The sequence below is a fragment of the Cricetulus griseus genome, chromosome 2 (assembly GCF_003668045.3).
Source record: "Cricetulus griseus strain 17A/GY chromosome 2, alternate assembly CriGri-PICRH-1.0, whole genome shotgun sequence".
In the NCBI taxonomy this organism is placed as follows: domain Eukaryota; kingdom Metazoa; phylum Chordata; class Mammalia; order Rodentia; family Cricetidae; genus Cricetulus; species Cricetulus griseus.
Genome location: NC_048595.1, coordinates 281,808,717 through 281,834,519, shown reverse-complemented (window position 1 = coordinate 281,834,519; position 25,803 = coordinate 281,808,717). Strand labels below are relative to the sequence as shown.

At 44.0% G+C, this 25,803-nt stretch overlaps 1 protein-coding gene, 1 long non-coding RNA gene and 1 other non-coding gene across 4 annotated transcripts in view; 1 reads left to right on the top strand and 2 right to left on the bottom strand.

Moving 5' to 3' along the window:
• Mthfd1l (methylenetetrahydrofolate dehydrogenase (NADP+ dependent) 1 like) overlaps positions 1-25,803 on the bottom strand; it is a 177,030-nt gene that overhangs the window by 40,005 nt on the left and 111,222 nt on the right. The window contains exons 22-26 of the mRNA XM_027400996.2: positions 24,924-24,965; positions 23,811-23,911; positions 23,113-23,290; positions 11,292-11,399; positions 8,144-8,296 (exon numbers count right to left, since the gene is read on the bottom strand). Of these exons, the coding sequence (XP_027256797.1) occupies positions 8,144-8,296; positions 11,292-11,399; positions 23,113-23,290; positions 23,811-23,911; positions 24,924-24,965 (582 nt within the window). The remainder of the gene's footprint in view (positions 1-8,143; positions 8,297-11,291; positions 11,400-23,112; positions 23,291-23,810; positions 23,912-24,923; positions 24,966-25,803) is intronic.
• On the top strand, positions 4,818-23,147 carry LOC103161639. Of its 2 annotated transcripts, none has more exons than XR_004768470.1 (3): positions 4,818-5,010; positions 10,175-10,328; positions 23,018-23,147. It is a non-coding gene; the product is annotated as an uncharacterized LOC103161639 (long non-coding RNA). The 2 variants fall into 2 exon arrangements; XR_003482351.2 differs by lacking the exon at positions 23,018-23,147 and adding an exon at positions 16,503-17,149.
• On the bottom strand, positions 10,172-10,336 carry LOC113834114. Its single transcript, XR_003482412.1, has one exon. It is a non-coding gene; the product is annotated as a U1 spliceosomal RNA (small nuclear RNA).

The window sequence follows — 25,803 nt, the reverse complement described above, 5'->3', positions numbered from 1 at the left end:
CCTGGCAAAGCCTGTGGGTATGGAAGTGTAACGGATATGATAAAGAGGTACAGATTATGACAAATTCTGGAAGCATAGGATGACTTGGTGGGCGTCTTTCAGAAGCCCTCATGAACTAAGGCACATTTTTGCTAACATTCCTATATTGGGAATCCAAACCAAAACCTCGGGGAAAGAAAACAAGGAGGCTATACATGGAGGTGGGAGAGGAAGAGTCAGATGGCATCAATCACCAGAGAAAACAATAGATTGAGATGCTGAGAGTAGGCTAAGAGCTACATATGCAGAAAGCAACAGGATGACGGTCAACTCTAGCCTGGGATTGTAGTTCTGTGGAGGGAGGCTGGGCCAGCATGTATAAGGCCCTGGTTCCACCCAGCACAGAGGATGACATTGCAACTCAGCGGGAGGAATTGTCTCCCCCCCCACCCTTCCTCTCCCTCCCCCCTCCTTCTTTTTCACACAGTCCAGGTTGGCTTGAACTCCTGATCCTATTGTCTCCCCCTCCTAAGCGCTGGAATGTGCTACCATGCAAAGCTAACAAGGAGGACATCACTACCAACATAATACTCCACATTTCCCTGGTGGGGCTGCTTTCATAAAGAAGCTTTGCATTTATGCAAAGTAGAATTTGGCTTCCCTTTAGGGAGGAGAGGAATCGAAGAAACAAATGATGGGACCTAGATGACCTTAGAGCAGAAAGAAACCGTCCCCATGAGTCACAAAGCTTTCTCCTCTTGTCAGTCAATAGCTTTTGGAAACCGAGGTCACCAGTCACCTTCCTCTTGGACACACGATGCTGAAAGTACAGGAAGGTTTCCCTTGCTTCTGGCCAGACACACGTGTGACTTCCCTGGAAGAAGGCGTGCTGCCAAGCGGGCGGAGAACAAACACCCTGCCAGTACACAACGTCAAGAGGAAGCAGCTGATGCAAGGGCCATGTTGGAGGGAAAGCAGGAAATTCTGATGTGGAGATAGTCAAGGGAAACTACACAGCGTAGAGAAGAGGAGGGAACTGCCGAGAGCTCAGTCAGGGGTTAGAGGTCACAGGGATCAAGCAAGAGTGGAAGCAGCTTCATTTCGAACTCAGGGCATAGATGCCAGGAGTCAGGGCACTAGGGGGAGAAAGGTGTTACGTGGAGACTTTTGTGATACAGTCTGGAAGTTCATCTAGTGATCTATGAGGCAGGAGAGTGGGGGAAGACGGGAGCGGGTGATTTTGTAGGAACTACATTGCCCTGAGCTCCCAATGGACAATCCGGTTTGGTAGAGTGCCACACGGTGAACTTTTAATATGGTGATGTGGCTTGTACGTCTCACTTAAAGCACAGCTTGGAGAATGTTTAATTTTCTCACTGTGTAAATGGATGTAAATCTCTGGAAAATGCCACAAGCCATATCACTGAATAAAGTCTACAAGGTCTGAGTGAATTCACCTTCCATGCCCGGTGGAATTTAGAAAGTGCTTAGCTAATTGAGCAACTGAAAGTGGAGGGGGAAACGCATCCCAGCAAGCTGAGAGGACTTCATCACTGACCCGAATCTGACCCAGCAGGCCACATTCAGTACATACTTAGACAGAGAGGGAGGAGGGAAAACAAAGTGAGTTCAATGGAACGTGAGAAAGAACAAACCGGCAATGCCTCTGAAGGGTGGGGCCCCACAGTGCTGTTTTCACACACCCCCTCCTGGACCAGGTCCAGTAACTCTCCACCCAGCATCAGCCAGGCATGACATCACTGATCTTCCTTTTGCTCCAGCAGCTTCCTGCTTTCTGGAGGCCCAATAAGGCAATGACGTCAGGGGTGCACCTGGTAGAGAAGTGCCCAATCAGGGCTCTTGCAGCAGGGAAAAAAGCCATAGCGAGTTGAAGGTGATCTTCTAGTCCCTCTCCACAAGGAAAAAATAAAAAAATAAAATAAAAAAGGTGTGTGTGTGAGTGTGCGGAATCCTCTTCTCACCTTCTACTTTGACAGGGCATGGGGCCCAAAGGGGATGGACTAAAAGCAAAAGAGGGAAGGAACCACTCGGACAGCCACAATGCCAGAATGGGTGTCACGGCTGTCCCTGCCACGGATCTGGGAGACATACCCCAGTGTATTTATATTTCTTTACAGTTCAGTGGCTATCCTGGCCCTTAAAAGTGTTCTATATGGTGCCGACACCACAGAAATACCAGCAGGAGAGCTAATCTCTCCTAGATGAACTGCAAGATTGTTTAAGCCTGAGATCCCAGTGAAGACTGTCATTGAAAACCAGCCTGCATCAAATTAAATCCCACAGTGGTTAATAAAAAAGGAATTCAGTCTAGGCATAGTAACTCATGTGTATAATTCCAGCATTTAGGAGGCAGGGCAGAAGAATTGTGAGCTCAAGGGTAGCCTGGGCCATGTAGTGAAACCCACTCACATCCACTCAGCAAAGCTTCTCTAACCTCCTAAGAAAGAGCTCACACTGTAAATTCTTTCAGAGTCCATTGCTCACAGCCTTGATGCTATGATACTAAAGGGAAACAGTTGCAGGAAAGGTAACTTCAAATGGACATCTGCTAAGAATTCAAGCTTGGTTGGATACCTCTCCATGTGGTTATGAAAATGTGCCATTGCTTAGGAAAGTTCTTTGAGACGAAAGGAGTCCTTCACCCCCTGTCTACCTGATAAAAAATATAAGGGGGGCCCAGGACTAATTAACAGGGATAAACCTCTTATATCACTTTTGCACAAACACTGGACAGATGGAGCACTCTAGATGGTTCCCCTTGCTTGAACACAGCAGGACACCTGCAGAACACCACCCGGGAGCCCAAACAGGCAAGCTAGAGACACAGAGTCACATCCCACATGCTGGGACAAGCTCTCACTCTCCTTAAAGTGGCTGGCCTAAGTTAAATATTGTTCTAAGAGCTTATGGTTTATCATTTTCCCATTTATTGCATTTTTAATGTTATAAAAGTGATATATGCTGCCTCATGCTAAGGGTTTGGTGTTGACTTTCTGGTCCTTTCTATAAGGAATTTATTTTCCAACATTACTTCACACATGTGACTTACATAGTAATATTTTCATGCCGGGTACTCAAACAGGCTTTGTAAGTTAGAAATTAAAGACTGTACCCATGTGATAGGACAAAGAACACTGCTAATTTTTTTCTCTGCCAGGAGATTATTTTCTGAGAAGTTGTACAGGCTGTTGGGTTTATTGGCTATTATAATAAGGAAAAGAGATGTTTATAAAATATGAGGTTGGGAAAATTACAAGACAGGATCTTCTCCTCCTCACCACAAAAGCATGCATTTGGTAAATTATTTCTTTTCTTTTAATAATTCATTTAACTTTATTTCATGTGCATTGGTGTGAAGGTATCAGATGCCGGGAACTAGAGGTACAGACAGTTGTCAGCTGCTATGTGGGTGCTGGGAATTGAACCCAGGTCCTCTGAAGAACAGTTAGAACTCTTAACTACTGAGTCGTCTCTCTAGACAGGCAAATTATTTCTTAGAGAAAGAAGGTACTGAGCGGTGCTGTACTGGTTGACAATCTTATATTATTTTGCAGTTTTCAATAATGTTTTGAAGAATGCATATGTGTGATGTCATCTCAAAGACACAAGAACACATAGGAATGCGTTCTTTAAATTCTTTTATATTAATTAATTTTGTGTATGTGTGTGTATGCGCATATGTGGAACTCTGAGAATAGGTTCTCTCCTTCTATCATACGGTCCCTGGAACTGAACTCAAGTCATCAGTCCTGGTGGCAGGCATCTTTGTCCACTGAGCCATCTAGCCCAGGATGCATTCTTACAAAGGAACAAAGAAAGTTGCTTTAGAAAGAAATGCTCCACTGCCTTAACACATATGGAAGCCACCACAGCAAGGTTGTGTGGTGCTCTTGAGCCAAGCAACTTCTGTGGAAAAGCCTGGGGAGGTGAAATGGACTAGAGAGGCTCCCACATAGGCGAATGGATTGACTATCGGTACCTGATTGTGTTAATTGTCACCAAGGAAAGCAATGGCCAAAGAGAATGTGATGTGACAGTTCCGCCATAGAAATACATGGGATAGCTGGTTAAAAAAGGGAAGTACAGTTAAGTGTGTAGCAGCTAAAATATAGAAGGGACAGAGTAAAAGCTCCAGTATTTCTCCATGTGATTTCTCAACACCAGTCAGGCTGAACAGTGTTGTTCAAGGCTGCACGGGCTTAGGCTGTTATTCTTTGCCTTCAAGCATCAGTATGCAAGCAAAGGTGCGAAGGGCTACCTTCCTCCCTTCGGGACATACCAAGAGGAGACCTTTGTTCTAAAGCCCACAGCACTCTGTCCACGTTGACTTTATTTAGCAGTCTATCCACCAGAGCCCCACAGGGGAGTTACGGGTTCTGGTTCCTCTCCATGAAGTTCATGGCCATGCACGCTGGAGGTACCTCTCAATGATTTGCTGAATAGGTGAATGAATGAATGAATGAATGAATGCTATGGAAGAATGCAGAACCTTTCTGGTTGTGAGGCCTGGATGGGGTAAGTGGTCTTTCATCTCAGATGCATGATAACAACTGAATGTGGAGTGACTAAGCATAACATTGATTCATTCTGCCAGAACTTTTACCACCTGCAGGAGCCAGTTCCCCCAGTGTTCCCATTCCTTCCCCTTAGTCATCCCACCAGGAAGTTACCACAATGTCCCTCAAAGGGGTGATGAATGTTAGAAGCATTCCAGCAGCCTGTGGTAGGGCCCAGAGTGGGGTCAAAGAAAGTAAATTCCAGCCTTATTAGGAGATCCTGGCCTCCTTGGGGGAATTTGCCCAGCTTGCATACAGCTTCCTGTGTGTCACAGAAAGCTGCCCTCTCATTGCCTCCAAGTGACAGTGTCCTGCCTTCCAGGACCCCCTTTCCTCAGGCTGCACTTCCTTCCTGACTCCTCAGGCCTGATTGTTTCAAGGATTGCACCACTGTGCCTGGACACTCCCTCTGTCCCTAAGGGTGGCCACAAGAGGAACTTCTGAGCCCTGTGAGGTAAGATAATGGCACAGATGTCTCACTCCAGGAAACCCTGGGAGCTGTCACTGCTCCAGGGCTAATTCACACATTCATTCATTAAGTAGTCATAAGTCAAAGAGCTGGGAGCTTAAAGAGTTCACTCTGATTTTCCAGAATAGCTTTGGCCTTATCCTGGCCAAGGAGGGGGAGGGGAGTGAGGGGATTGACCCACAGAACCATCTTCCTGGCTGTGTCTATGTTTCTAAGAGGGGCATAGACATAGTTCCTATGTCCTGACTGAAAGGTTCAGGCATTATGCTGGCCTGCCCCTGTTACCTGGTGGAACAGGCAGTACCCTGGTCAGCCAAGGTTCCATGGGAACGAAGTCTGCACGCAGGTGCAGAGGACCCCTTTAAAAGACAGGTCCCTGCCCATTTACGCTCTCTGTTTCCTCTCGCTGCTTCCTCTCTACTCTCTTCTCCCACTTAAGCGCTCTCTTGGCAACCGGCCATGGCGGTCAGCCACTTACCCTGTTCCTTTCCTCTTCTTAATCTCCCTACTCTGCCGGGTCTTATAATAAACTTACAGTCAACATGTCTCATGTCTCAGCATTTCTCTTTTCTTCTTTTTAAACAAAAGAATAACACTGACAACCCTTCAAATGATCCCATACCTGATTCAATCCTGTCACTGTCAATCTACGTCTTTCTCCGTGCTCACAGTTGTATGGTCTCTCTCCCGCTCCCTCCCTTTCTCTCTTTCTCACAAAAAATAAGGTCTCACTATATAAATCTGGAACTACTGTGTCGACTAGACTGGCCTCAAACCCCGAGAGATCTGTCTGTCCCCATCTCCCCAACACTTGGATTAAAGACATGATCCACTGGCTTTTCCCACATTTTTTACTTCGAAATAGTGTGACTACCCAAAGCCACCCAACTAAAATTTGAACATGAAATGTTTCTCAGAGGTTCCTGTGTTTGAACATTGGTTCCCATTTGAAGGAGCTGTCTGAATGGTGGTAGGTGAAGCCTCGCTGGGGTTGGTGGTTCACTAGAGGTAGGACTTGAGCTTTTAAAGGCCAGCCCCACCTTTCTGTGATCAGCTGTCTTTCCTCGCTAATGAACTGTATGCATTCCTTCTTAAACCATGAGCCCAAATAATAAGGATGGTTCTCACTCGTCCTCCCTTCACTTTTGTTACAGCAAAGAGGAGGGCAAGAAAACCAACCCTTAAGGCATCTCCCGCTGCAGGTAGCCATCTTTACATCATGGCTTGGGTTTACTTCCACGATTTACATCTGTTTCTGCAGCTCCGGTGCCAGCTGACTAACTCTTCTCCTCGGGGCTAGTCCCTTTCCCCCTGAACTCTCTCCATAAGGTGCTGCTGGTTTCCTAAAAAGCCCATTCTAAGCAAACTCCACCCTGCAGTGGCACTCTAGCAGGAACTGAGTGAAAGACAAACCCTTAGAGTTGGCATTCAAGATGATACCTGTCCTACCTGCATCCGGCTTCTCAGCCTCTCACCGCCAGCCTCACTGGACTATCTGTGTAGGGATTGGTGGGAATCTCCACTCTGGTCGAACTCTCCCATTCCAAACCCTGCTCAGTGGGGGCTGGGAACCACCTCCTCCAACTCCAGACCCCGCCCCTCAGAAAGCCGACAATGCTCAGCTCCTCCCCTGGAGCTGCTCAAGACCATACCTACAGGGTATTTGAGACCTGGTTGTCCTCCTGCCTCATGAAGCCTCTCCTCCCTTTCGGAGAGTCACCTGGGAGCTTCACTCTGATTTACTGTTTATTAAATCTGGTCTCATTAATTCAGTTTGATTTTTCTTATTGCATCGGCAGAGGATACCCAGTAACTGGGGATCCAATTCTTATAAGGGACACCATGTTCTTTTGTGCCTTTGAGATGACATTCGCTGTGTCTTCGGTCCTGAGGTCACATCCTTTATTAAGAACCCTTCCCCTCCCACTCCTTGGCAGAACTAGCTGGTTAGTCTTTGGCTACGGAGGCATTTCTATGCAAGCACAAGGCAGCATATTCCAGATGCTTCTATGTTGGCCATTCCTCTGTTGCTCACACTTGCTTTCCTCAGAATCTCTGTACCTCAATTGCATAAGGAATTAAAACATTGTGTTCAGAAAATATTCAGCCTAACATCAAATGAAACGGCTAAATATCAGGGAAAGAATTTTTTATCCATTCACTCATTGTTTACATTACAGAGCCTTACTATAAAAATTGTTATAACTTTCAAAATTTAGATTCAGGTCAGTTGATAACAACTGCAGTAATAGTGATGTTAAGGGGTAATTTTTTCTTTTTTCTTTTGAGGGGCAGTTTTGAGACAGTTTCTCTATTTAGCCCTGGCTGTCCTAGGACTTGCTCTGTAACCCAGGCTGGCCTAGAACTCATAGATAACCTGCCTTTGCCTTCTGAGTGCTGTGACTCAATCAGCCATAATTTTAAAATTCAAACCTAACCTAGGAGTCAATAATTTGACTTCACATGATGAAGTCAAACTTAAGCCACAACCGAGTGTGGAGGGAAGCTAGCCTGGCGGTTAGAATAAATCCCATTTATTTCTCTGCTCACCTCCTCCCTTCTCCAACAGATAGCCTTAAATGACAGTGACCGTTCTGAGTGACACAGTCCCATGATTACAACATGTGAAAGGGGAAGGAGGTGACTTGTTAATTTTCTTAGCCAGGTCCTATCAGATGCCCTCAGGTAGGAGCAAAGCGGTGGGACACTGATTTCCCCCCAGCTCAGAGATAGCTGTTAGGGTCTTGACAAGTGTGGTCGGCCAGCTCCAATTGCCCCATGGAGGGACAATACGATAAGTGTGAGTTGTAAACAGTGTGAAAAAGTTTGTTAAGTCTGGGACTAGGTTGCTGCCAGGTAACTGCTCAAATAGCCTACTGACTTCTATCCCCAAAGGAAAAGCACTTTATGCCTCTGCGGATCCTGAACACATGATCTGAAAAGAGAAGAGCCTGCCTTGCAATGGCAAAGGTGCTTTTTTCACCCACTTATTGGTGGAAGAGTGCTTAGAAAATACTGTCAATTCCTCCCCAGCATCCAATTTGTAGGGTTGGCAGAGCATGATTAAGACATGGCAGCCACACAGAAGGAAGAAAGGCCTTGGAAGCCTGGTACTCACCGTTCCCACCAAAGGGTAAATGAACCCTGCACCAATGCTGGCCCGGACATCACTGATAGGCAGAATGAAATCCCTTGGCACCCCCTTTTTATCAGGTTCGTGAGACAGAGAAAGGTGGGTCTTTGCCATGCAAATGGGCAAATTTCCAAAACCCTGTAAGAAAGAAAAAGAAATTCATTCACTGTTGGTCCTTTGGACTTACTCTTCATTTTACACCACCTCTGCAGCCATTGTATGCTGGTACGGATCTGCGCAGGTGCAGTAGTGGCTGCTGCTATTTGTGGAGCCACAAATGGCTTGTCCCTGTAGCCATGATTTATCAGGGTGTGAGGTCTACTGTTTACGCCGGAGATTTCCTAAAGAGGACACACTTACACACTCGTGTGTGTGTGTGTGTGTGTGTGTGTGTGTGTGTGTGTGTGTGTGTAAAAGCAAGGCTATTTTTAGGCACAGCAGGGGAACAGTTGTAGAAAGTGCTTTCCAAGGCTATTAATATCCAGGGAAGAGAAAGGTAATACAGAACAAGGCTCCTAATGAGGCTTAGTTTCACTGTTCCATCCTCCTTGGAGTCTGCTCGGAAGCAAAGGGCCCTTTGTGCTGGGTTATGAATCATGGCTATTTGATCTGTGATTACATTATAGGAACTAAGATGAGGTCACTTTTTAAGCCTCTTTTATTTTTAAGGACCAAAGTCTGTGCCTGACCCAGAATTCCAAAGGTGAAAGGGGAGGAAGTCACGTGCAGCATCTCACAAAAAGGACAGTGTCTGGGAAGGATGCTGTAATTAAACAGCACATAGTGTCCCTTCAGAGGTCTCACTAATTAATTGCAACCACATACTAGACACTCACTTTTAAGAAATATTCCCGTGGTAGACAGATGACAGAACGCAATTACTTATGATTCAACCTAAAACTATTTAGAACATTTTAGAGTATTATCAATTGTGTGTGTGTGTATGTACTGTGTTTTTGAAACCCCCACTTTTACATACTAATGAGGATTTTGGTGAAGAAAAAACATCACAACTGATACCCCGAATTTTTTGTTTTGTGGAATGATTAAGTATTGAAATAAATGCTGTGAAATTTGAAAATTTTGCTAGCACAAAAATTTAAAAAATATCCTACTAAAATATTACATCATAAATAATATTTTATAACTAAAAAGACTATTAGAATAAATGATGGTTCTTAGCATTAAAAGTTCATGGGGAAAAATACCCCAAACTTGATGACAATGACTTCACTCCATCGTAAACAAAAGAATTACCAAAAGTATCAGAGTGCAGAAGGATGGACAACTAGCCATCATTTGGTGAATATTGGGGCATAAGAGACATAAGGTCTTTAGTTGGGCTGACCTTCAACACTCTATGTAGCTAAGAATGATCCTAAACTTTCTGCTTCCATCCTCTGTGCCGTGATTACAGGTTTTCAATTCTAAACCCAGTTTGCACAGTGTTATTAACTGAACGCAGGGCTTAGTGCATAAATACTCAACTACTGAGCTACAGGCCTAGTCTGAAAATCCTTTTTTCAAATAAAGAAACGCTCAGGGACTGGAGAGATGGTTTGGTGAGTAAGAACACTTACTCTTGCAAGCTTGAGGACCTGAGTTTGAATCCTCTACCTCCACGTGAGAATCAGGACATGGCCATGTATGTCTGTAACTCCAGCATGATAGGAGTGAGGTTCATAGAGACAGGTGGATCCTGAGAGTCTGCTGGCTAGGTAGCCCAGCCGAAAGGGTTAACTTTTAGTTCAGTGAGAGACCCTATGTCAAGGCAGTAAGGCAAAGCATGATAGAAGAAAGCACAGACATTCTGGTTTCTGCATGTCTATGCACAGGTGTGCACACCCACACAATCACATGTGTGAAAAAACATACACTCTCTTTCACACACATGAAAGAAAAGCTGGGTCCCAGAATGTAGCTCAGTGTTGAAAAATAGGGGAAAAAATAAAGAAAGACAAGATAGAAGAACACATGTGCAAACTTTGGGGAAAAACAATTATTTTTTTCCTTCAGGGGAGAGTATGAACACAGCCCCCGCCCCTCCACTACCAAAAATGATGCAGTTTCCTACATGTAGAGAAATTCAGGGGGCAGCATGTCTGGAGTGCAACAGATAAGCCTTGCCCTGGGAAAACCACATTCGTGACTCTGGTATCTCCCCTGCCAGGTAAGTATATGTTTGTTCTTTCGAGACAGGGTTTCTCTGTGTAGTTGTGGCTGTCCTAGAACTAAGAGATCCAACTGTCTCTGCCTGTTAAATGCTAGGATTAAAGACATGTGCCACCTGTCTGGAAAACGATTTTTATCAAACCCTGGAGAAACAACTTAGCACTGATAGGATAGTATCTAACAACATATCAAACACATTATAAATAGGATGCAGGAGTGGGAGGGGAAAAAGACAACACTGTTACATAGTGACCCTGAGAACAAGCTTCTGAAAAGCCGACTTCTCTGTAATTAGGCTAAAAGCAGGCGGAGGCATTCGAGGCACTCAGTCCCTCACAGTGCTTGCTTACTTGTCACTGTCTAGAGGTAGAAGATAGTGGAGCCTTCAATTCCTGAGGACAGTCCTGAGAATAAATTAATGAACCGTCTGCATAAAAACACCATCAAACACTCCCATCATGTTCACCTCACCTGTGGCATGCAAACATTTTAAGACAGTAGAGCCTCACAATGAAGAGAAAATGCTATAAAGAATCAAATGCTGACCCCCGCCCCCAATACCAAAGGGACACTTTCCATTGCGTCTGGCTGACGGAGCAGGAGAGTGAACACGGATGACACTCATATAAGGTACCCTGAATAGGGATGGAGTTCAGTGGGAAAGTGCTGATTAAGCACAGGAGCCAGTCGCTGGTACCTTCTCCTGCACTGCAAACCAGAGCCATGGTCACAATCTCAGAGTCAGGATGGCCGAGTCAGAGGATAAATAACCTAACTAACCATGATGCTTTAGCTAGCCAACAGTACCTATTCTACTACTTTAGTCTCTGTTGATCCTCAGGCCATTTAATGGAGTTTAATTATGAGACAGAATTTACCTTTCCTCAAATCAAGGTGTGCATTTTTAGTCTGCAAGGCAGATCTCATCCCCCTCCCCGAAAGGTAAAGGGACCTTGTTTACCTGTTGCGTATAGCGATCAATTTTGGATTGTGCCTCAGGAGACAGCTCGATATCCTTGGCTCCATAGACAGCCTGGGCAATGGTTCTTATCTTTTCCACAATTGGAAGCTGGAGAAAAACGAATGACAACAAAATCATTGGCTTTAACATGGTCGAAGAACTAAGGGAAAGCTTGGTGGAATTTTAGATTTTGACTGAAAACTCCCCCACAAGCATAGCATTCCAGACCAGCCATCTTTTCTCCTTCAGTCCCCAAGGCACGAAAATGTTCACATCAGAAATCAGCCAGCAGGAAGGAAGTCTTGATATTTAGCCAACAAAAAGACTGGCAACCTAGTTAACTGTTTTAATCCATTTCAGCATTAAAAATAATGCTTTATGTTTTGCAAAAACCTTACTAAAAATAAGTGACTTTATAGACATTTGAAGTGCTGATATGATCGGGTATTTCACTGGAAAACCAGACATTGACTCTCCTGTCACATTAGCTAACTAAGTGGCGTGGGAGAAACTTTGAGAAGACTGGATTATTGTCAAATGGTGCCAGGTGTAGTGAGTGGCACATGGTCCAAATCCCAGCACCTGGAAGGCTGAGGGGGGGACTGCAAGATTTAGAACAACGTGGGTGAGGCTATCTCATAGAACCAAAACCTTAAACAACAAAACGCTACAAAAACACACCCCATGACTCCCTCCAAACAAACAGCCAATGAATCAACCCCAACAAAATAAAAACAAAGTGAAGGCTATCGGTACCTCCAAACAAAACAACCAACAGATCACCCCCAACAAAATAAAAACAAAGTGAGAGATACCAGTACTTCCAAACAAAACAACCAAAAAATCACCCCAACAAAATAAAAACAAAGTAAAGGATACCAGTAAATTAATGTGTGCATGATGTCGTCTATAAAATTCTAGACTGGAAACCTAGATGTAACCCTGCTAGAAGGATGGTCTCACCCACTGGGCAGCTGACTTATGGACTGTGCATGGCAAGGGCATATGGTGAATAGTACAGGTAGGAGAGTTATCCAATCAAGACAAAACACAACCTAGTACCTGCCACCTTCCCAACCCTGATAGAACCATCAACTGTTTGGAGCCATGCTTTTCAGTACTGCAGATTCTATTACTGTGGCATTGTTCTGTGGTCTGGAACTTAAATATTGGACATCTAATAAATGAAACACAAACAACCCCCTTCCCAGATAGGTTCTCACTATGCAGTCCTTGCTGGATTGGTAACTCATTCTGTAGACCAGGCTGGCCTCAGTCTCACAAAGCTCTGCCTGCTGCTGCTTCCTGAGTGCTGGTATGAAAATGACAAGCCACAAGCCACTCACAGCAGGTGTAAGTCTAGACAAGGTTTCATTGAAGGATGGAAAAAGGGTCATAAGCAGTAGAGACAAATACTGTGTACATGAATGAAGCAATTCAATGCAGTGCACACATCGCCTCTTTGTTATTTACCTTACTAGTTCAATGCAATTCCAATGAAAATCCCAAGAGCAGCTGGGATTCCAGAATGTGATCAATTAGTTCTAAAAATGCACACTGAAGAGAAAATCATGGCACCAATCAAGTATCAGTAACACCACAAAACTATATTAGTAAATGTCTTGTGATATCACCACAGGAATAGATGAATTACTCCATGGAAGAGAAGAATGGACTACAGGTATGAGGTGATACATAACAGAACACAACATAGAAAGGGTTAGTCCCAGAGACTTTTGACTAGAAAGAAATAAAAGTAGATTCACACCAGCCTGCCTGCCTGCAAAAATGGAGCAGAGGCCTCAACTTGACAATCAAAGCTCTAAATACCACAGGGTTTGTCTTCCCAACACAGGGAAAGAATTCTTAAAGATGGGAACAACAGAACAGCAAAAGTTGGACACGGGCCATGCATGTCTGTGTTCCCAGCATTGGGAGGTACAGGAAGAAGGATTAGGTGGCTTGGGTCAGCTTTGGCTACATGAGTTCAAGGATAGCCTAGGATACATGAAACCCTGTCAACCCCCACACACTTACATATCCATACCAATGCACATACAGTAAGTCATAAGAGAAATGATTTATGGATCCTTAATTTTTTTTTCCTCTGGGGGCGCTGAAGAGATGACTCACCGAAACCACACATATGGTGGCTCATAAACCACCCATAACTCTAGTCCCAGAAGATTAGTTACCCTTTTCTAACCTCTAAGAGCACCGGACAAGCATACGATGCACACACACACACACCATAAATAAAATTAAAACAAAAAAAATTCTTTTTTCTGAGATAGTGACTTAGCCTCCTGAACACGGAGATTATGGGTGTGTACCATTATACTCAGCAACTTCTGAATTTAAAAATATAAAACTTTGAAGGTAAATGGATAATGGTATACTGAGAAGTAAATATTTGAATAGTTTAAAAGCTAAAAGATTAGTATTAAAATGAATTTTAAATACCTATTAAAAGACACTTAATAATGGGCAAAAACTAACAACCACATGAAAAATAATCTCACTGATAATAAAGAAAATAGCTAATTATTAAAAACAAACAAACAAAAAAAAACCCGAAAAAACAAAAAACAAAACCCGAAATCTCGGGCTGGGGAGATGGCTCTGTGGGTAAGGTGCTTGCTGCACAGCATGGGGACCTGAGTTTGGATCCAGCACTCTCATAATTACGGCTTTGATGCACAATACTTCTAGCACTGGGGAGGAGGAAACAGGTTCACTTTACAACCTAGGTAAAGAAGCAAGCTTTGCTTTAGCAAAAGACTGCTTCAAAAACAAGGCAGAGGGCTGCTAAAATGACTCAGCAGGTAAAGGTGTTGCTGCCAAGCCTAATAACCTGAGTTTGATTCTTAGGACCCACACAGTGGTAGGAGAGAACCAACTTCTGCCCACCGTCTTCTGACTTCTACACACTGTGGTTTGTATGAATATACACACTAACACAGGAAAGAGACAGGGGTTTGTCTCCTAGGCGATTTTAGATCCTTGCAAGGTGACAATGTTAGCAATCACAGGAACCATCTATTTACCGAAAAGTTACTCTAGCCTCTGGAGTGGATAGTTATCCCCGTATACCAGTAAACAAATGACTATAAACTTCCTAAGCATGAGCTCCTGGTGGTACAGGAGTTACAGAAGATACAGGAAAGCTCAGATGATGAGGTACTGGGGTGACAATGAGAGGGGACTTTGTGCATGAGCCTTTGATCTCACTGTCTGCATAGGACATAGCCATTTGAGGAAGAGCTTGTTCCTGCCACTGTTGATGCTACCACAATCTCCTCTTGACGGTCAGTGATAGCACAGGGCCAGTGAAAAGGCTCAGCAGCTAAAGGTACTTGCCCACAAGCCTGACTGGAGTTTGATCCATAGGACCCAAGCGGTAGAAAGAGAGACCGGACTCCTGTTCTCTGCCCTCCACACGTTCAGCATGGCACATACCACCGCCCCCAAATAAACAAAAATCTAACGAGATGCTGGAAGATCTTTCTAGCAGGCTAGAATTCTCTCATCCAGCTAGGCTTCACATGTTGCCTGTCTCAGGACCACTCCAACCTTCTGTGAGCACAAGGGAGTGCATCGTCTTTTTGCCAGTAACTAATCTCTTCCTTGCTGGTGTTTACTGGAAAGTGCTTTGGGAACATGAGCCAATGCCCAGGCTGATGCTGTGATCTGTACTAACCAGGACCCCCCCTCCCCCAACCCACGGTGAGTGGAAAAACAGGAAGAGGGGAGCAATGGGCAGCCTCACCTCTGGCGGTTACTATCACAGCTGCATGGCTCTTAGCAGGCACTCCATCCAACCCACTGAGCAGGAAGCCCCATGCCAAGGTTCGGAGGGGCTTCTACTGTGGCATTTTGCAAGTAAACAGATGAAAATATCTCAGTTAACTTATTGCTAAGGGGCAGTGTGAACATTCCTCACATGACTGTTTCTCCTTCCACTGGGTAATCTATGTATTCTGTGTCTTCAGAAAAGGAACTTTCTAGTCTTCTCCGGCTTGGTTGTGAAGAGAAGTATAAACTTGGGCAGGGGTGGGGGGGGAGGGGCAGGGGTGGGGGCAAGCTGAGCCAATGGTCTTCACTTGATCTTGGGATTCACTTAAGCTGCTTTGTGGAAAACCATAGCTTTTTATAAAGACAAATAAAATGATAAAATAAGCTGTAAGTGTTTATGCATTCATCAGCATTGGCATTCCCCTGACTGTGTACATGGGGATGAATCTGTTTATTCCCTCACTCAGATAGGGCCAGTGTCTAGCAGAATGGTTGACACATAGTAGGCCTTGCCCAAGCCTGAGCTAAATAAGCAAATAACCATCTACAGCAAGTACTTTCACAATGTCAAGGCATCACAAACAAGTTTTGGGGACTTTCTGTGCAAGAATTCCCGATGGAGTGCAGACAATGGCACAATAAACAAGTGTGACAGGAGAGAGTGTGCAATCAAGGCTCTGAGTAAACATGACGAAGTCAGGAGGTGGCACATTGCAGGGCAGGCGTGGAGATCTGCAAAAGCTGGCAAGACATTAAAAGGAACTTTTGAGGGTGTCGTTTGGTAGTGGAGCACTTGCCTTGCATGCACAAGGCTCTGGGGTTGATCCCAGCATGAAAAAACAAAACAAGACAACTTCAATAGTGCCTGGAAGGAAGGACAAGAAAGATCTCAAAAAGCAAAAGAAAAGAAACCTCATTCTACATGGAGAACAAGGTAGAAGCCTCGGCCCAAGCAGCAGGGGTCAGAAAGCTTGTTATAAAATTCTACTTGTCTATGGCAGGAGTGTAACGTATAGTAATAAGACTTCGTGGGGGCTTGAGAAGTGGTTCAGTGGCTAAGAGCGCTGGCTGCTTTTGTAAAAGACTGGGTTCGATTCCCAGCATTTACATGGGAATTTGCAAACATCTGTAACTCCAGTTCTAAGGGATCCAGTGTCCTCTCCTGGCATCTGTGGGTACCAGGCACACATATTGTGCACTGGCGTCCGTGCAGACAAACACACAGGCTTTAGAGAGCTGTGTGTCTGGACTAGTGCTGCTCCTTTCTGAATTAGCACTACGTTAGACCTTGACTTCTCTAAACACATTCCATGGCAATTCTCTCCCAAGCCTCTGAAATATTAAGAACCCAGAATATTCTAGAACAGAACTGCAATGTCTGTCACCGTACAAATATTTTCTGCTTCTTCTTTCCAGCCAAGTAGCAATGCACATCACAGAAGCATTGAAGCACTGGAACGGGACCAGCACATTGGAAATGATTGAGGAAATGAACTCTTAATTTTATTTTAGTTCATTATCGTCTAAAGGGCTGCCAGCTTTCTTGGGCAGTATGGCTTTAGAAAAAAATATGACCAAGTATCATATTGATGTGCAGCTTCTTTTTAAAAATTATTATTATGTGCATGGGTATTTTGCCTGCATGTATGTCTGTGCATCTGTTGCATTTCTGGAGGCCAGAAGAGGGTGTCAGATTCCTAGGAACTGGAGTTAAAGATGGCTGAGCTGCCATGAGGGTGCTGGGAATTGATTTTGGGTCCTCTGAAGGAGCAGTCAGTGCTCTTAACTGCTGAGCCATCTCTCCAGCCCCTTGGATAGCTTATTGCATGCAGCCGGTGCACCATAAACCTTGGCCAAGTGACACTATCAGTGTAAGGTAGAGGATATGGTGGCTTTTATAGGTCGTACTCATGGTGTAGCTATGGTGATTCAGACTGGTGGAAGCTACCCAAAGTCACACGATAATGTTATTCTTGAAAAGTTTCTGGAAATACCCAAAGAAGTTGTTAAATCAAACTATTTAAAAACTGACCTTTTAATGGAATAAACCAGTTGATAAATCCCAGAAAAGTATTTACTTAAACTTTTTGTGTGTGTTTTTTTCTTGTTTTTTCGCGATAGGGTTTCTTTGTGTAGCTTTGGAGCCTATCCTGGCACTCACACTGTAGACCAGGCTGGCCTCAAACTCACAAAGATCCACCTGCCTCTGCCTCCCGAGTGCTGGGATTAAAGGCGTGAGCCACCAACGCCCGGTCTACTTAAACTTTTATACATATTTTTTTCTGAACACACACACACACACACACACACACACACACACACACACACACACACACACCAGTCTGTGCTTGGTAGAGCATGCATTTAATCCAGCACTCAGGAGGCAGAGGCAGGTGGATCTCTGTGAGTTTGAGGCCAGCCTGAATTACAAAGAGAGTTCCAGGACAGCTAATGCTACACAGAGAAACTCTGCCCCCAAACCCAAAAAAGCACTAAATAAAGTGAAATAGAACTAAATTTTAAAAATGAAGCTGTTAGAAATAACCAAGAAAAAAAGCATCATGGGGCTAGGGCATTGCCTCCATGCATAAGAATTCTTGCTGAGCAAGCATGAGGACCCGAGTTCAAATACTGAGCAGCCGTGTGAAAAGTATGTGCTTGTAGAGGTCCCAGTGCTCTGAGAGGCATAAGTCAATGGGTTTGCTGGTCGCCAACCCAGCTCCAGGTTTGGTGAGAGACCCACTTTCAATGGGATAAGTGATGAAGTGGAATGCTTAATGTATTGTGATCTCCAAGTGAGTGTGTGTGTGTGTGTGTGTGTGTGTGTGTGTGAGAGAGAGAGAGAGAGAGAGAGAGAGAGAGAGAGAGAGAGAGAATAAAACAAAAACAAACCAATGTCTTAAAATAGTGATGTTTCTGTTCACTTGGAGATCAGATGCTAAAGGCAGCAGCTTGAGTGATGAAAACACTACCTAGCATTCTGCCACCCACCCCTGACCATATCTTAGTGAGCCCACACAGTTGCTGTTTCAGCTCTGCACCAAATAAAGTCATTGGTATGCATCTTGACACACTGAATAAGAAATAGGGTGCTTTTGTTTCTCCAAGGCCATGGAGCTGAAAGCACGTGGGTTAACCATTTTTATTCTGTGATACTGGAATAATATATTTTGATGCCCATAAACATGTAAAGAGAAGGATCAATTAATAACTTATAAGTCGAATATAAATCTCCAGGTGCACGGTAACGACTTCAGCTCAGAGTCTGTATCTTAAACGAAGCACTGATTTTAAATGATGCACACAGTTTGGCAGACAGCTTTTCCAGTAATTCAAACAGACATATGACTGGAAACGGTCCATGCTCATTTACACTGACCAGACCACACAGGTACAAGGGCTGCATGACACACGTACCAACCGGTGTCCCTCCAGGAGCAACTGTCATTGTTACTGAGAACATCAGGGCTCTGTATCTCTGACACAAACCATACTTGGAGCCAGAGGCTAGCACATCTGAGCTACAGAGTGGGTGATTTTATATTTCCTGGTCCCCAAGTGTCCCACCCTGAGCAGTGGGTTCACCTGAGAACCCCTGAGAAACCCCATCCTCCCTTAGTAAGGCAACTGCAATGTGTGATGGAGAACAATGGAGGCCGGGAAATGAAAAAAGTGTCTCACTGTTAGGAGAGGTGAGACTGACAGATTTACTAATGAGAAACACAACCATGTGGGAAATGTACAGGCCACTTTGCATAGATTCCTCCAAAGGGCCTAGTATCTAGGAAGCAGAAAGGAGAAACAGGGCAAAGGGCATGTGGGGACAGGGACAAGGACAATGAGAAGGGGCTTGGAACCTTTCTCATTTGAGTGAGCCTCCCCTCCCCAATTACTACAAAATAGCAAGACACATGGGGTGAATAAATAACATTTTAAATTTTAAAATTCTACAAATTCAACCCCGTATACACAATAATGTATGTAAAGCCACAGAAGCAAACATATAAAATGAATGACTTGGAGCCAATCACACCTCTACTCTAAAAACCTACTTTATATACAGAATTGCAAGCATATGTGCATGTATACACGCATTTAAATTTATACATATAAAATTTGATGTTCTGGTGGCAAAGGCCTTGAGTCTTAATTAAAAGAAAACTCACAATGCCTCTAACTGATATACGTTCAAGTTTGAATCTTTAAAGAAAAACGAAGTAATTCCTCAATAACTGACTAGAAAGCAAACAAACAAAAACTCCGCTTTGAAAATGACTGGCAGAGTAGAAACCAACTCCAAACTAGTGGGGCTGAGAATGTCCCAGGTCACAAACTTGCAGCCAGCTATCTTGTGTGCTTTGGTTTCCTCCATCCAGCCCCCACTGTGTTCCAGATAATGGTGCTACGTAAGTAACAGGAAAGCCTTTCTAACAAAAACAAATGTGAGACCTCAAAATGTCTGCATGTTTAGAGGAAGGGTCTGGAGAGGATACACTGATGGAACAGACAGACTCTGGCTAGCTTCTGGTGTCACTCCTCAAGCTTCGAAAAAATGAGTTTTTAGGGTTCCACTCACAACTCTTGAGCCTCACATCCTGCCTGATGCTGACGACACATGAGGTGTGCACCTTACAAATAAATACAACTACGATTGTTGGTTGGGGTAATGTCCTTCTGTATATATGTTTCTATTATTGGTTGATGAGTAAAACACTGTTTGACCAATAGAGGCAGGAAAATAAGCGGGACTAGGAGACAGGAGAACTCTGAGAAAGGTAGGCAGAGAGAGGCTGAGAGGCCGTGAGGAGATACCATGCTGTTGAAGAAGTAACATGCAGATTACAGGTAAGTCACAGCCTCATAGCAATACATAGATTAATAGAAATGGGTTAATTAAGTCAGAGCTAGCCAATAAGAAGCCCTAGTAATCGGCCAACGGTGTGTTTATTTGGGGCAAAATGGCTCTGGGCTAGGCGGGACCTGGAGGGAAAGAAACTCCAGCAACAACTGTCCATATATGACAATCTAAAAAAAAGGAATAGATACTCAGGAATGAAAATTCAAGTAAAACACACAAAAAGCAGTGTTCCTTTGAGAGTTGGTGGATGTCAGAAACTTTTTGACACTTAGGTTTTGTTTTCCTAAGGCATGCTTTAATCCCAGCACTTGGGAAGCAGAGACAGGTGGATCTCTGTGAGTTTAAGGTCGGCCTGGTCTACAGAGCAAGTTTCAGGACAGCCAACCAAGGCTACACAGAGAAACCCTGTCTTGAAAAACCAAACCAAATCAAACCAAACCAAATCAAACCACCACCACCAACGAAACAACTCAAAAAGGGTTTTTTGAACCCTTTTTGATAGGGTTTGAACTTACTATGTATTAGAGAACCACTTTGATTTCCTAATGTCCCTCTTCCACAACATAGGTCCCTGGGATTGAACTCAGGACATCAGTCTTGGCAGTAAGTACCTTTACCTGTTGAGCCATCTTAACAGGCCTTCCCTATTGATTCTGACCAATACTTGACCAATAACTGGAATATCCAAGTCCCCCACTCATCAAGTGGCCTTCCCATGAATAAATATTTTCTGCACTAACCATCACAATTCATCCCTCAAGTCATTCCTGCCACGAAAGGCTAACACGTCAGTGATGCCCTTCACTGGCAGGGACTCTGTGCCTATCAATTTCTGTCATCTCTCTGAGTTGTACAGTCACTGTCCCCTCAGGCTGCAGGTCCTTTCCCTCCCTCAAACATACTCGTGCACACAGTTCTCAGGGCTGAGGATAAAACCTGCATGCTGACCTTTGTCTTAGTTAGACTCCCAGGTCTGCCGTCTTCTCCTGGGACAGTGGGCAGGTTCCTCCACCTCTGCACATCACCATTTTAACCCTAGAGCAGGACACCACTGGTCCTTGCCAATCAGAGACATCAGGATGAAAAGAATTGGACAGGCGCAAAGTGCCCATGTAGGTGGCCTGTGGACAGCTCTCCCCAACTTTGTGCTCTTGCTGATGAAATTGTAGGCTGACAGATGTGACCAGGCCCTCGACCCTTGCTTGCTTTTGTTTCCTGTTCACTTACACTGCTGAGTCATGCAAGCAGAGGGACAGTGATGCTCTGGGGAGTGTGTGAGGGACGGAGATGGGAGGTGGCCGTTAGCTTTTAGGTTGACACTCTGGCAAGCCATAGACACCCTCTGAGGACAAATCTATTGACCAGAGCAGCAGCAATGAGATCCAAGATCGAGATATGAGTGGGTACCAGGACAATGTCAGGAACAGTGAATTGTGGGAAATCCAGGTTTTCTACTGAAGGGCTCAATGTCAAGATAAGTTATAAAATGAATTAGAAGGCTGGATATAGGGACACATGCTTGCTAGCAATCCAAGTATTAAGGAGGTGGAGGCGGGAGGGATTAGAAATTTAAGGCTCTCCTCAGCTACATAGTAAGTTCAAGGCCAGTCAGGATTATATGAGAGCCTATCTTGGAAAACCAAACACCAAGAAGTACCCACCCCCGAGAAAAAGAAAGAAATCAACCTAGAAACTCTGGTATTCCCATTGCTGGCTATGAACGAGATGTTTGCATGCTCATGCATACACACAAACACACACTATAGACACGTGAGCAGTACAGCATTTACAGTAGTCATGTGGTAGAAGCAACCCACACCTGTCAGCAAAATGTGGTGTATACATGCAGTAAAGACAACATCCAGTCTTTTTAAAGCAAAGACAATTCTCACATGTGCTGTAACATCCAAGAACGTCACACAGTTTGAAACAAGCCACAGTAGGAAAGACCAACACTGCAAGATCCCATTTATATGGAGTATCTAACCAGTCAAATTCTTAAACATAAAGAAGAATGGTGGCTCCTAGAAAGATCCACGGAAAGGGAGGATGAGGAGCTGTTAAATGAATACCAAGTTTCAGTTTTCTATGATGAGAATAGCTCTAGAAACTGGCTGCACAGCAATGTGAATGTACTCAGTACCATTGAATCGCACACTTATAAATGGTAACATAAGCATTTTACTACAAGGAAAAAATATGTAAGACAGTGCAAGGAAACTACACGAGGGCTGGTGAGATGGCTTTGTGGATAAAGGTGCCTGCTGCTTAGTCTTGCCATGGGTTCCATCCTGGAACTCACATGGTGGGAGGGCAGAACTGACTCCCACAAGTTGACCTCTGATTTCTGCATGCATGCCATGGCATGTGTGTGGCCACACATACCCATTGCACACACACACACACACACCCCAAAACAAAAACAACACACACACACCAAAACAAAAATAACACACACACACACACACCAAAACAAAAACAACACACACACCCCAAAACAAAAACACACACACCCCAAAACAAAAATAACATACACATACACCAAAACAAAAACAAAACATACATACATACACACACACACACACCCCAAATCAAAAACAACACACACACTAAAACAAAAATAACATACACACCCCAAAACAAAAACAAAACACACACACACAGACACACACACACACACACACACACAGACACACCCCAAAACAAAAACAACATACACCAAAACAAAAAACAAAACACACACACACACACACACACACACACACACACTCCAAAACAAAAACAACACACACACACCCCAAATTCAAAAAACTACAAGGGAAAGAACCATAGCAGAAATGGACAAGGAAAATGCCTCAATTGAGCAGCTGTGAATTTGCTGAAAAATCTTGTTGCTGGAAGGTCAAATTGTGCAACCCTTAGCTTACCACCCAGAACCTTCTTTTCCCATCGGCCCGCTATTTGAAAGCAGAGCCTTAAGAGCACAGGTTGCAGGCAGGAGTAGGATCTGCCCTTGGCAGACAGATCTTGCCTGATGGCTAATGCCTTTAGTCATGAGCTCCCTTCTCTGTAGAGCTTTTAGGAAGGCTGTATGAGCTGGGCCATGTGAACAGTGCTCGAAGACCCAAGAGCCACCACTCTGCTGTTGCCACAGTAGTTGCCACTTACCTGGACATCGTACAGGAACTGGAAACGGCTTCTTTTGTTTGCAGCTTCTCTCACAGCCCGAGCCAAGTCCACAGACCCTTTTCCCCCAACTGACCAGTGATAGCAGGGGACTGCATCAAAGGCACCGGCCCGCTTAGCGAGCTCACAAACCAAGTCGATCTCCGCACGGGTGTCAGTCCTGGTGAGTAGAATGGTTGTGGTTTTTGCATCTGTATTCACTTAGTGATGTTTTGAAAGAAAGACTAACGGTTTATACAGAACTTCGCTCCCTAGCACTGAATATATTTTAAACATCAAAAGTGGTCACATTGTGTTTAAACAAACCGGACTTGAAAAGCCCGTAGAAGAATCCTCTCTAACAAGACTCAAGTATTTCAGGTTGTTAAGAGTTTTTAATTGAGAAAATTCCATAATATCTCCTTTTAATCATTCATTCATTTTATCAGCCAGAAGCACTGGGTAGAATGGAAAAAACACCTCCCCACCACCCCCAAACCAAACAGATGGTAATTTACTATCTGAGTTTCATTTCCACAGTAACACTTGAGAACACATCTGTGAAAATGAAACCAAATCAAACAAACAGAACAAGCTGACTGATTGTGGGTCTTTCAGACGAAGCCGAGAAACCCAAGTGGCCTTAGGACACAAATGTGGTCACTAGTGTGGCCCCACAGACAACAAAGAGCTGGACTCACTTGAAGACGTTCAGTGCCACCACAACGGGCACCCCGAAGAGCTGAGCAATCTGAATTTGTTTTTGGAGGTTACAGCAGCCATCAGCCACCAACTGAATGTTCTGGAAGGAAATCAGCCTCCGTGTCATTATGTATTACTTCATCAACGCCCTCAAGCTAGGCCAAGCCTCACCTCAATGGCAACTCTTTGATTCTACCTTTTCTTACTTCCTTGTCCTGGAAACTTCTAAAAGGAGATCCAAGTCACCTTGGGTTTCCAAGAAAGATGGCTGAGACAGAGGTAATTCATGTTCAAGTTAGCTTCTAAAAGCAGTCTCTGCGTTCAAGCACATATAGTTAAGTCTTGGACCAGACAACTATTTCTATGGAGGACTGGCCATCAGAAAATAAACAGCCCACCCCCTGCAGCCAGGGGTCAAAAGGCAAAAGTTCCTAGGAGGCTGAGGGGTCCTGTGTAGCTACTCTGGCTTAAACCCATGGTGCCACCTGTAGGAGCTACGTGGTATTGCTGCCAGTTAACTGGTTTATCCACCCAACAGTTACTGCACTCTTGTAAACCATAAAAACAACTGCATATTTTTCCAAGAGCTTTTTCCTACAGCAAAGGAAGACACAAGTACAAGCTTCCTCCTTTTCTGGGTCAGGATGGCTGTCTCGGGGGTAGAGGACTGCAAATAAGCCTATATGTATCTTTTCTTCAGCTTTGGGAGTTAACTGAATAGTTTTCACCTCTTTACCCCACCCATTTTTCACAGGGATTCTTAAAAATTCAAATTATAGTGTGTGTGCATCATATGGAGCCCCGAGGACAACCCTGGCTGTTCCTCAGGTGCTGTCTACCTCTCACACTGGACTGGAGTTCACCAAGTAGGCTGGCCGGCCAGTGAGCCCCAAGGATCACTGCCTCTTGTCTCTGCCTCCCTCATGTTGAGAAAGCAAGCATGCATCACCATGCCTGGTTGGAATCGAACTCAGGTCCTCCTGCTCGCAAGGCAAGCACTCTAACCACTGAGCCATCTCCCCAGTCCAGAAAAGCACATTTCTAAGAAGTTGCTGGTGGAATTGACAGCCATTCATTGACGGTCAACTGGTTGAATGATTAGTTTCTCTTACCTCCTCTGTATATTCTTTCTTGAGAGGGACTCCAGCAGTTACCTGAAATAAAAAGAGTCAAAAACTAAGACTCATCCCATTGCTTGGAGGTAAAAATATGTTCTCTGTAGAAACAGGCCCAGATGGTTTAATAGCAGAGTTCTACTCAACTTTGAATAAATCAATCACTGTAATGTTTACACAAGCATTCCATAGTTAAGAAAAAAGTATACTCCAAAATCTTAAAATTTTGTATAGTTAACATTTTGCTCACATAAATGGGGAAAAAAAATGACTCAAAACATTAGCAAACTGATTGATAAAACCCCATTATGTGTAAAGCATACAAAGCTGCCTAAATGGGGCTTGTTTCGGCAATGTAAGACTTTTTGAAAGTAATATTTTAAGCAACACGTACAGTCTTATAGAGAAAAACTAAATTGTCATCTTGAAAGGCGAAGAAAAACCTGCATCAGTTTTTATGATAATTTGGCCAATTAAAAATAGAAGGTAATCCCTGAATTCTCATTAAAAATGGGTTTCAGGCTTCACACTTAGGGACGAGCTGTTTAAACACCCCCTATTAAAATGAGGACTAAGAAGATGCCTGCAGCCAGCACCCCTACCCAACACTGCATAGCAATTAGGGAGACCTTGCCAGGGACAGGGAAAAAAAGCACAGCTTGGGAGGAAGAAACGGAACTCATTTTTAGATTATGAATAGTGGCACAGAATTCCCCAAAGATGTGGTAGGTTAAAGGAGTACAGCAATTAAGAGAATCTAGAGAAGTTAGAGATCAGGTAACAAATAAAAACGGAAATAATTTGTTATATTACTTACAAACATTAAGTATATGGCAACAGCTCTATTAGAAATATATGAGTTTTTTTATGAAATAAG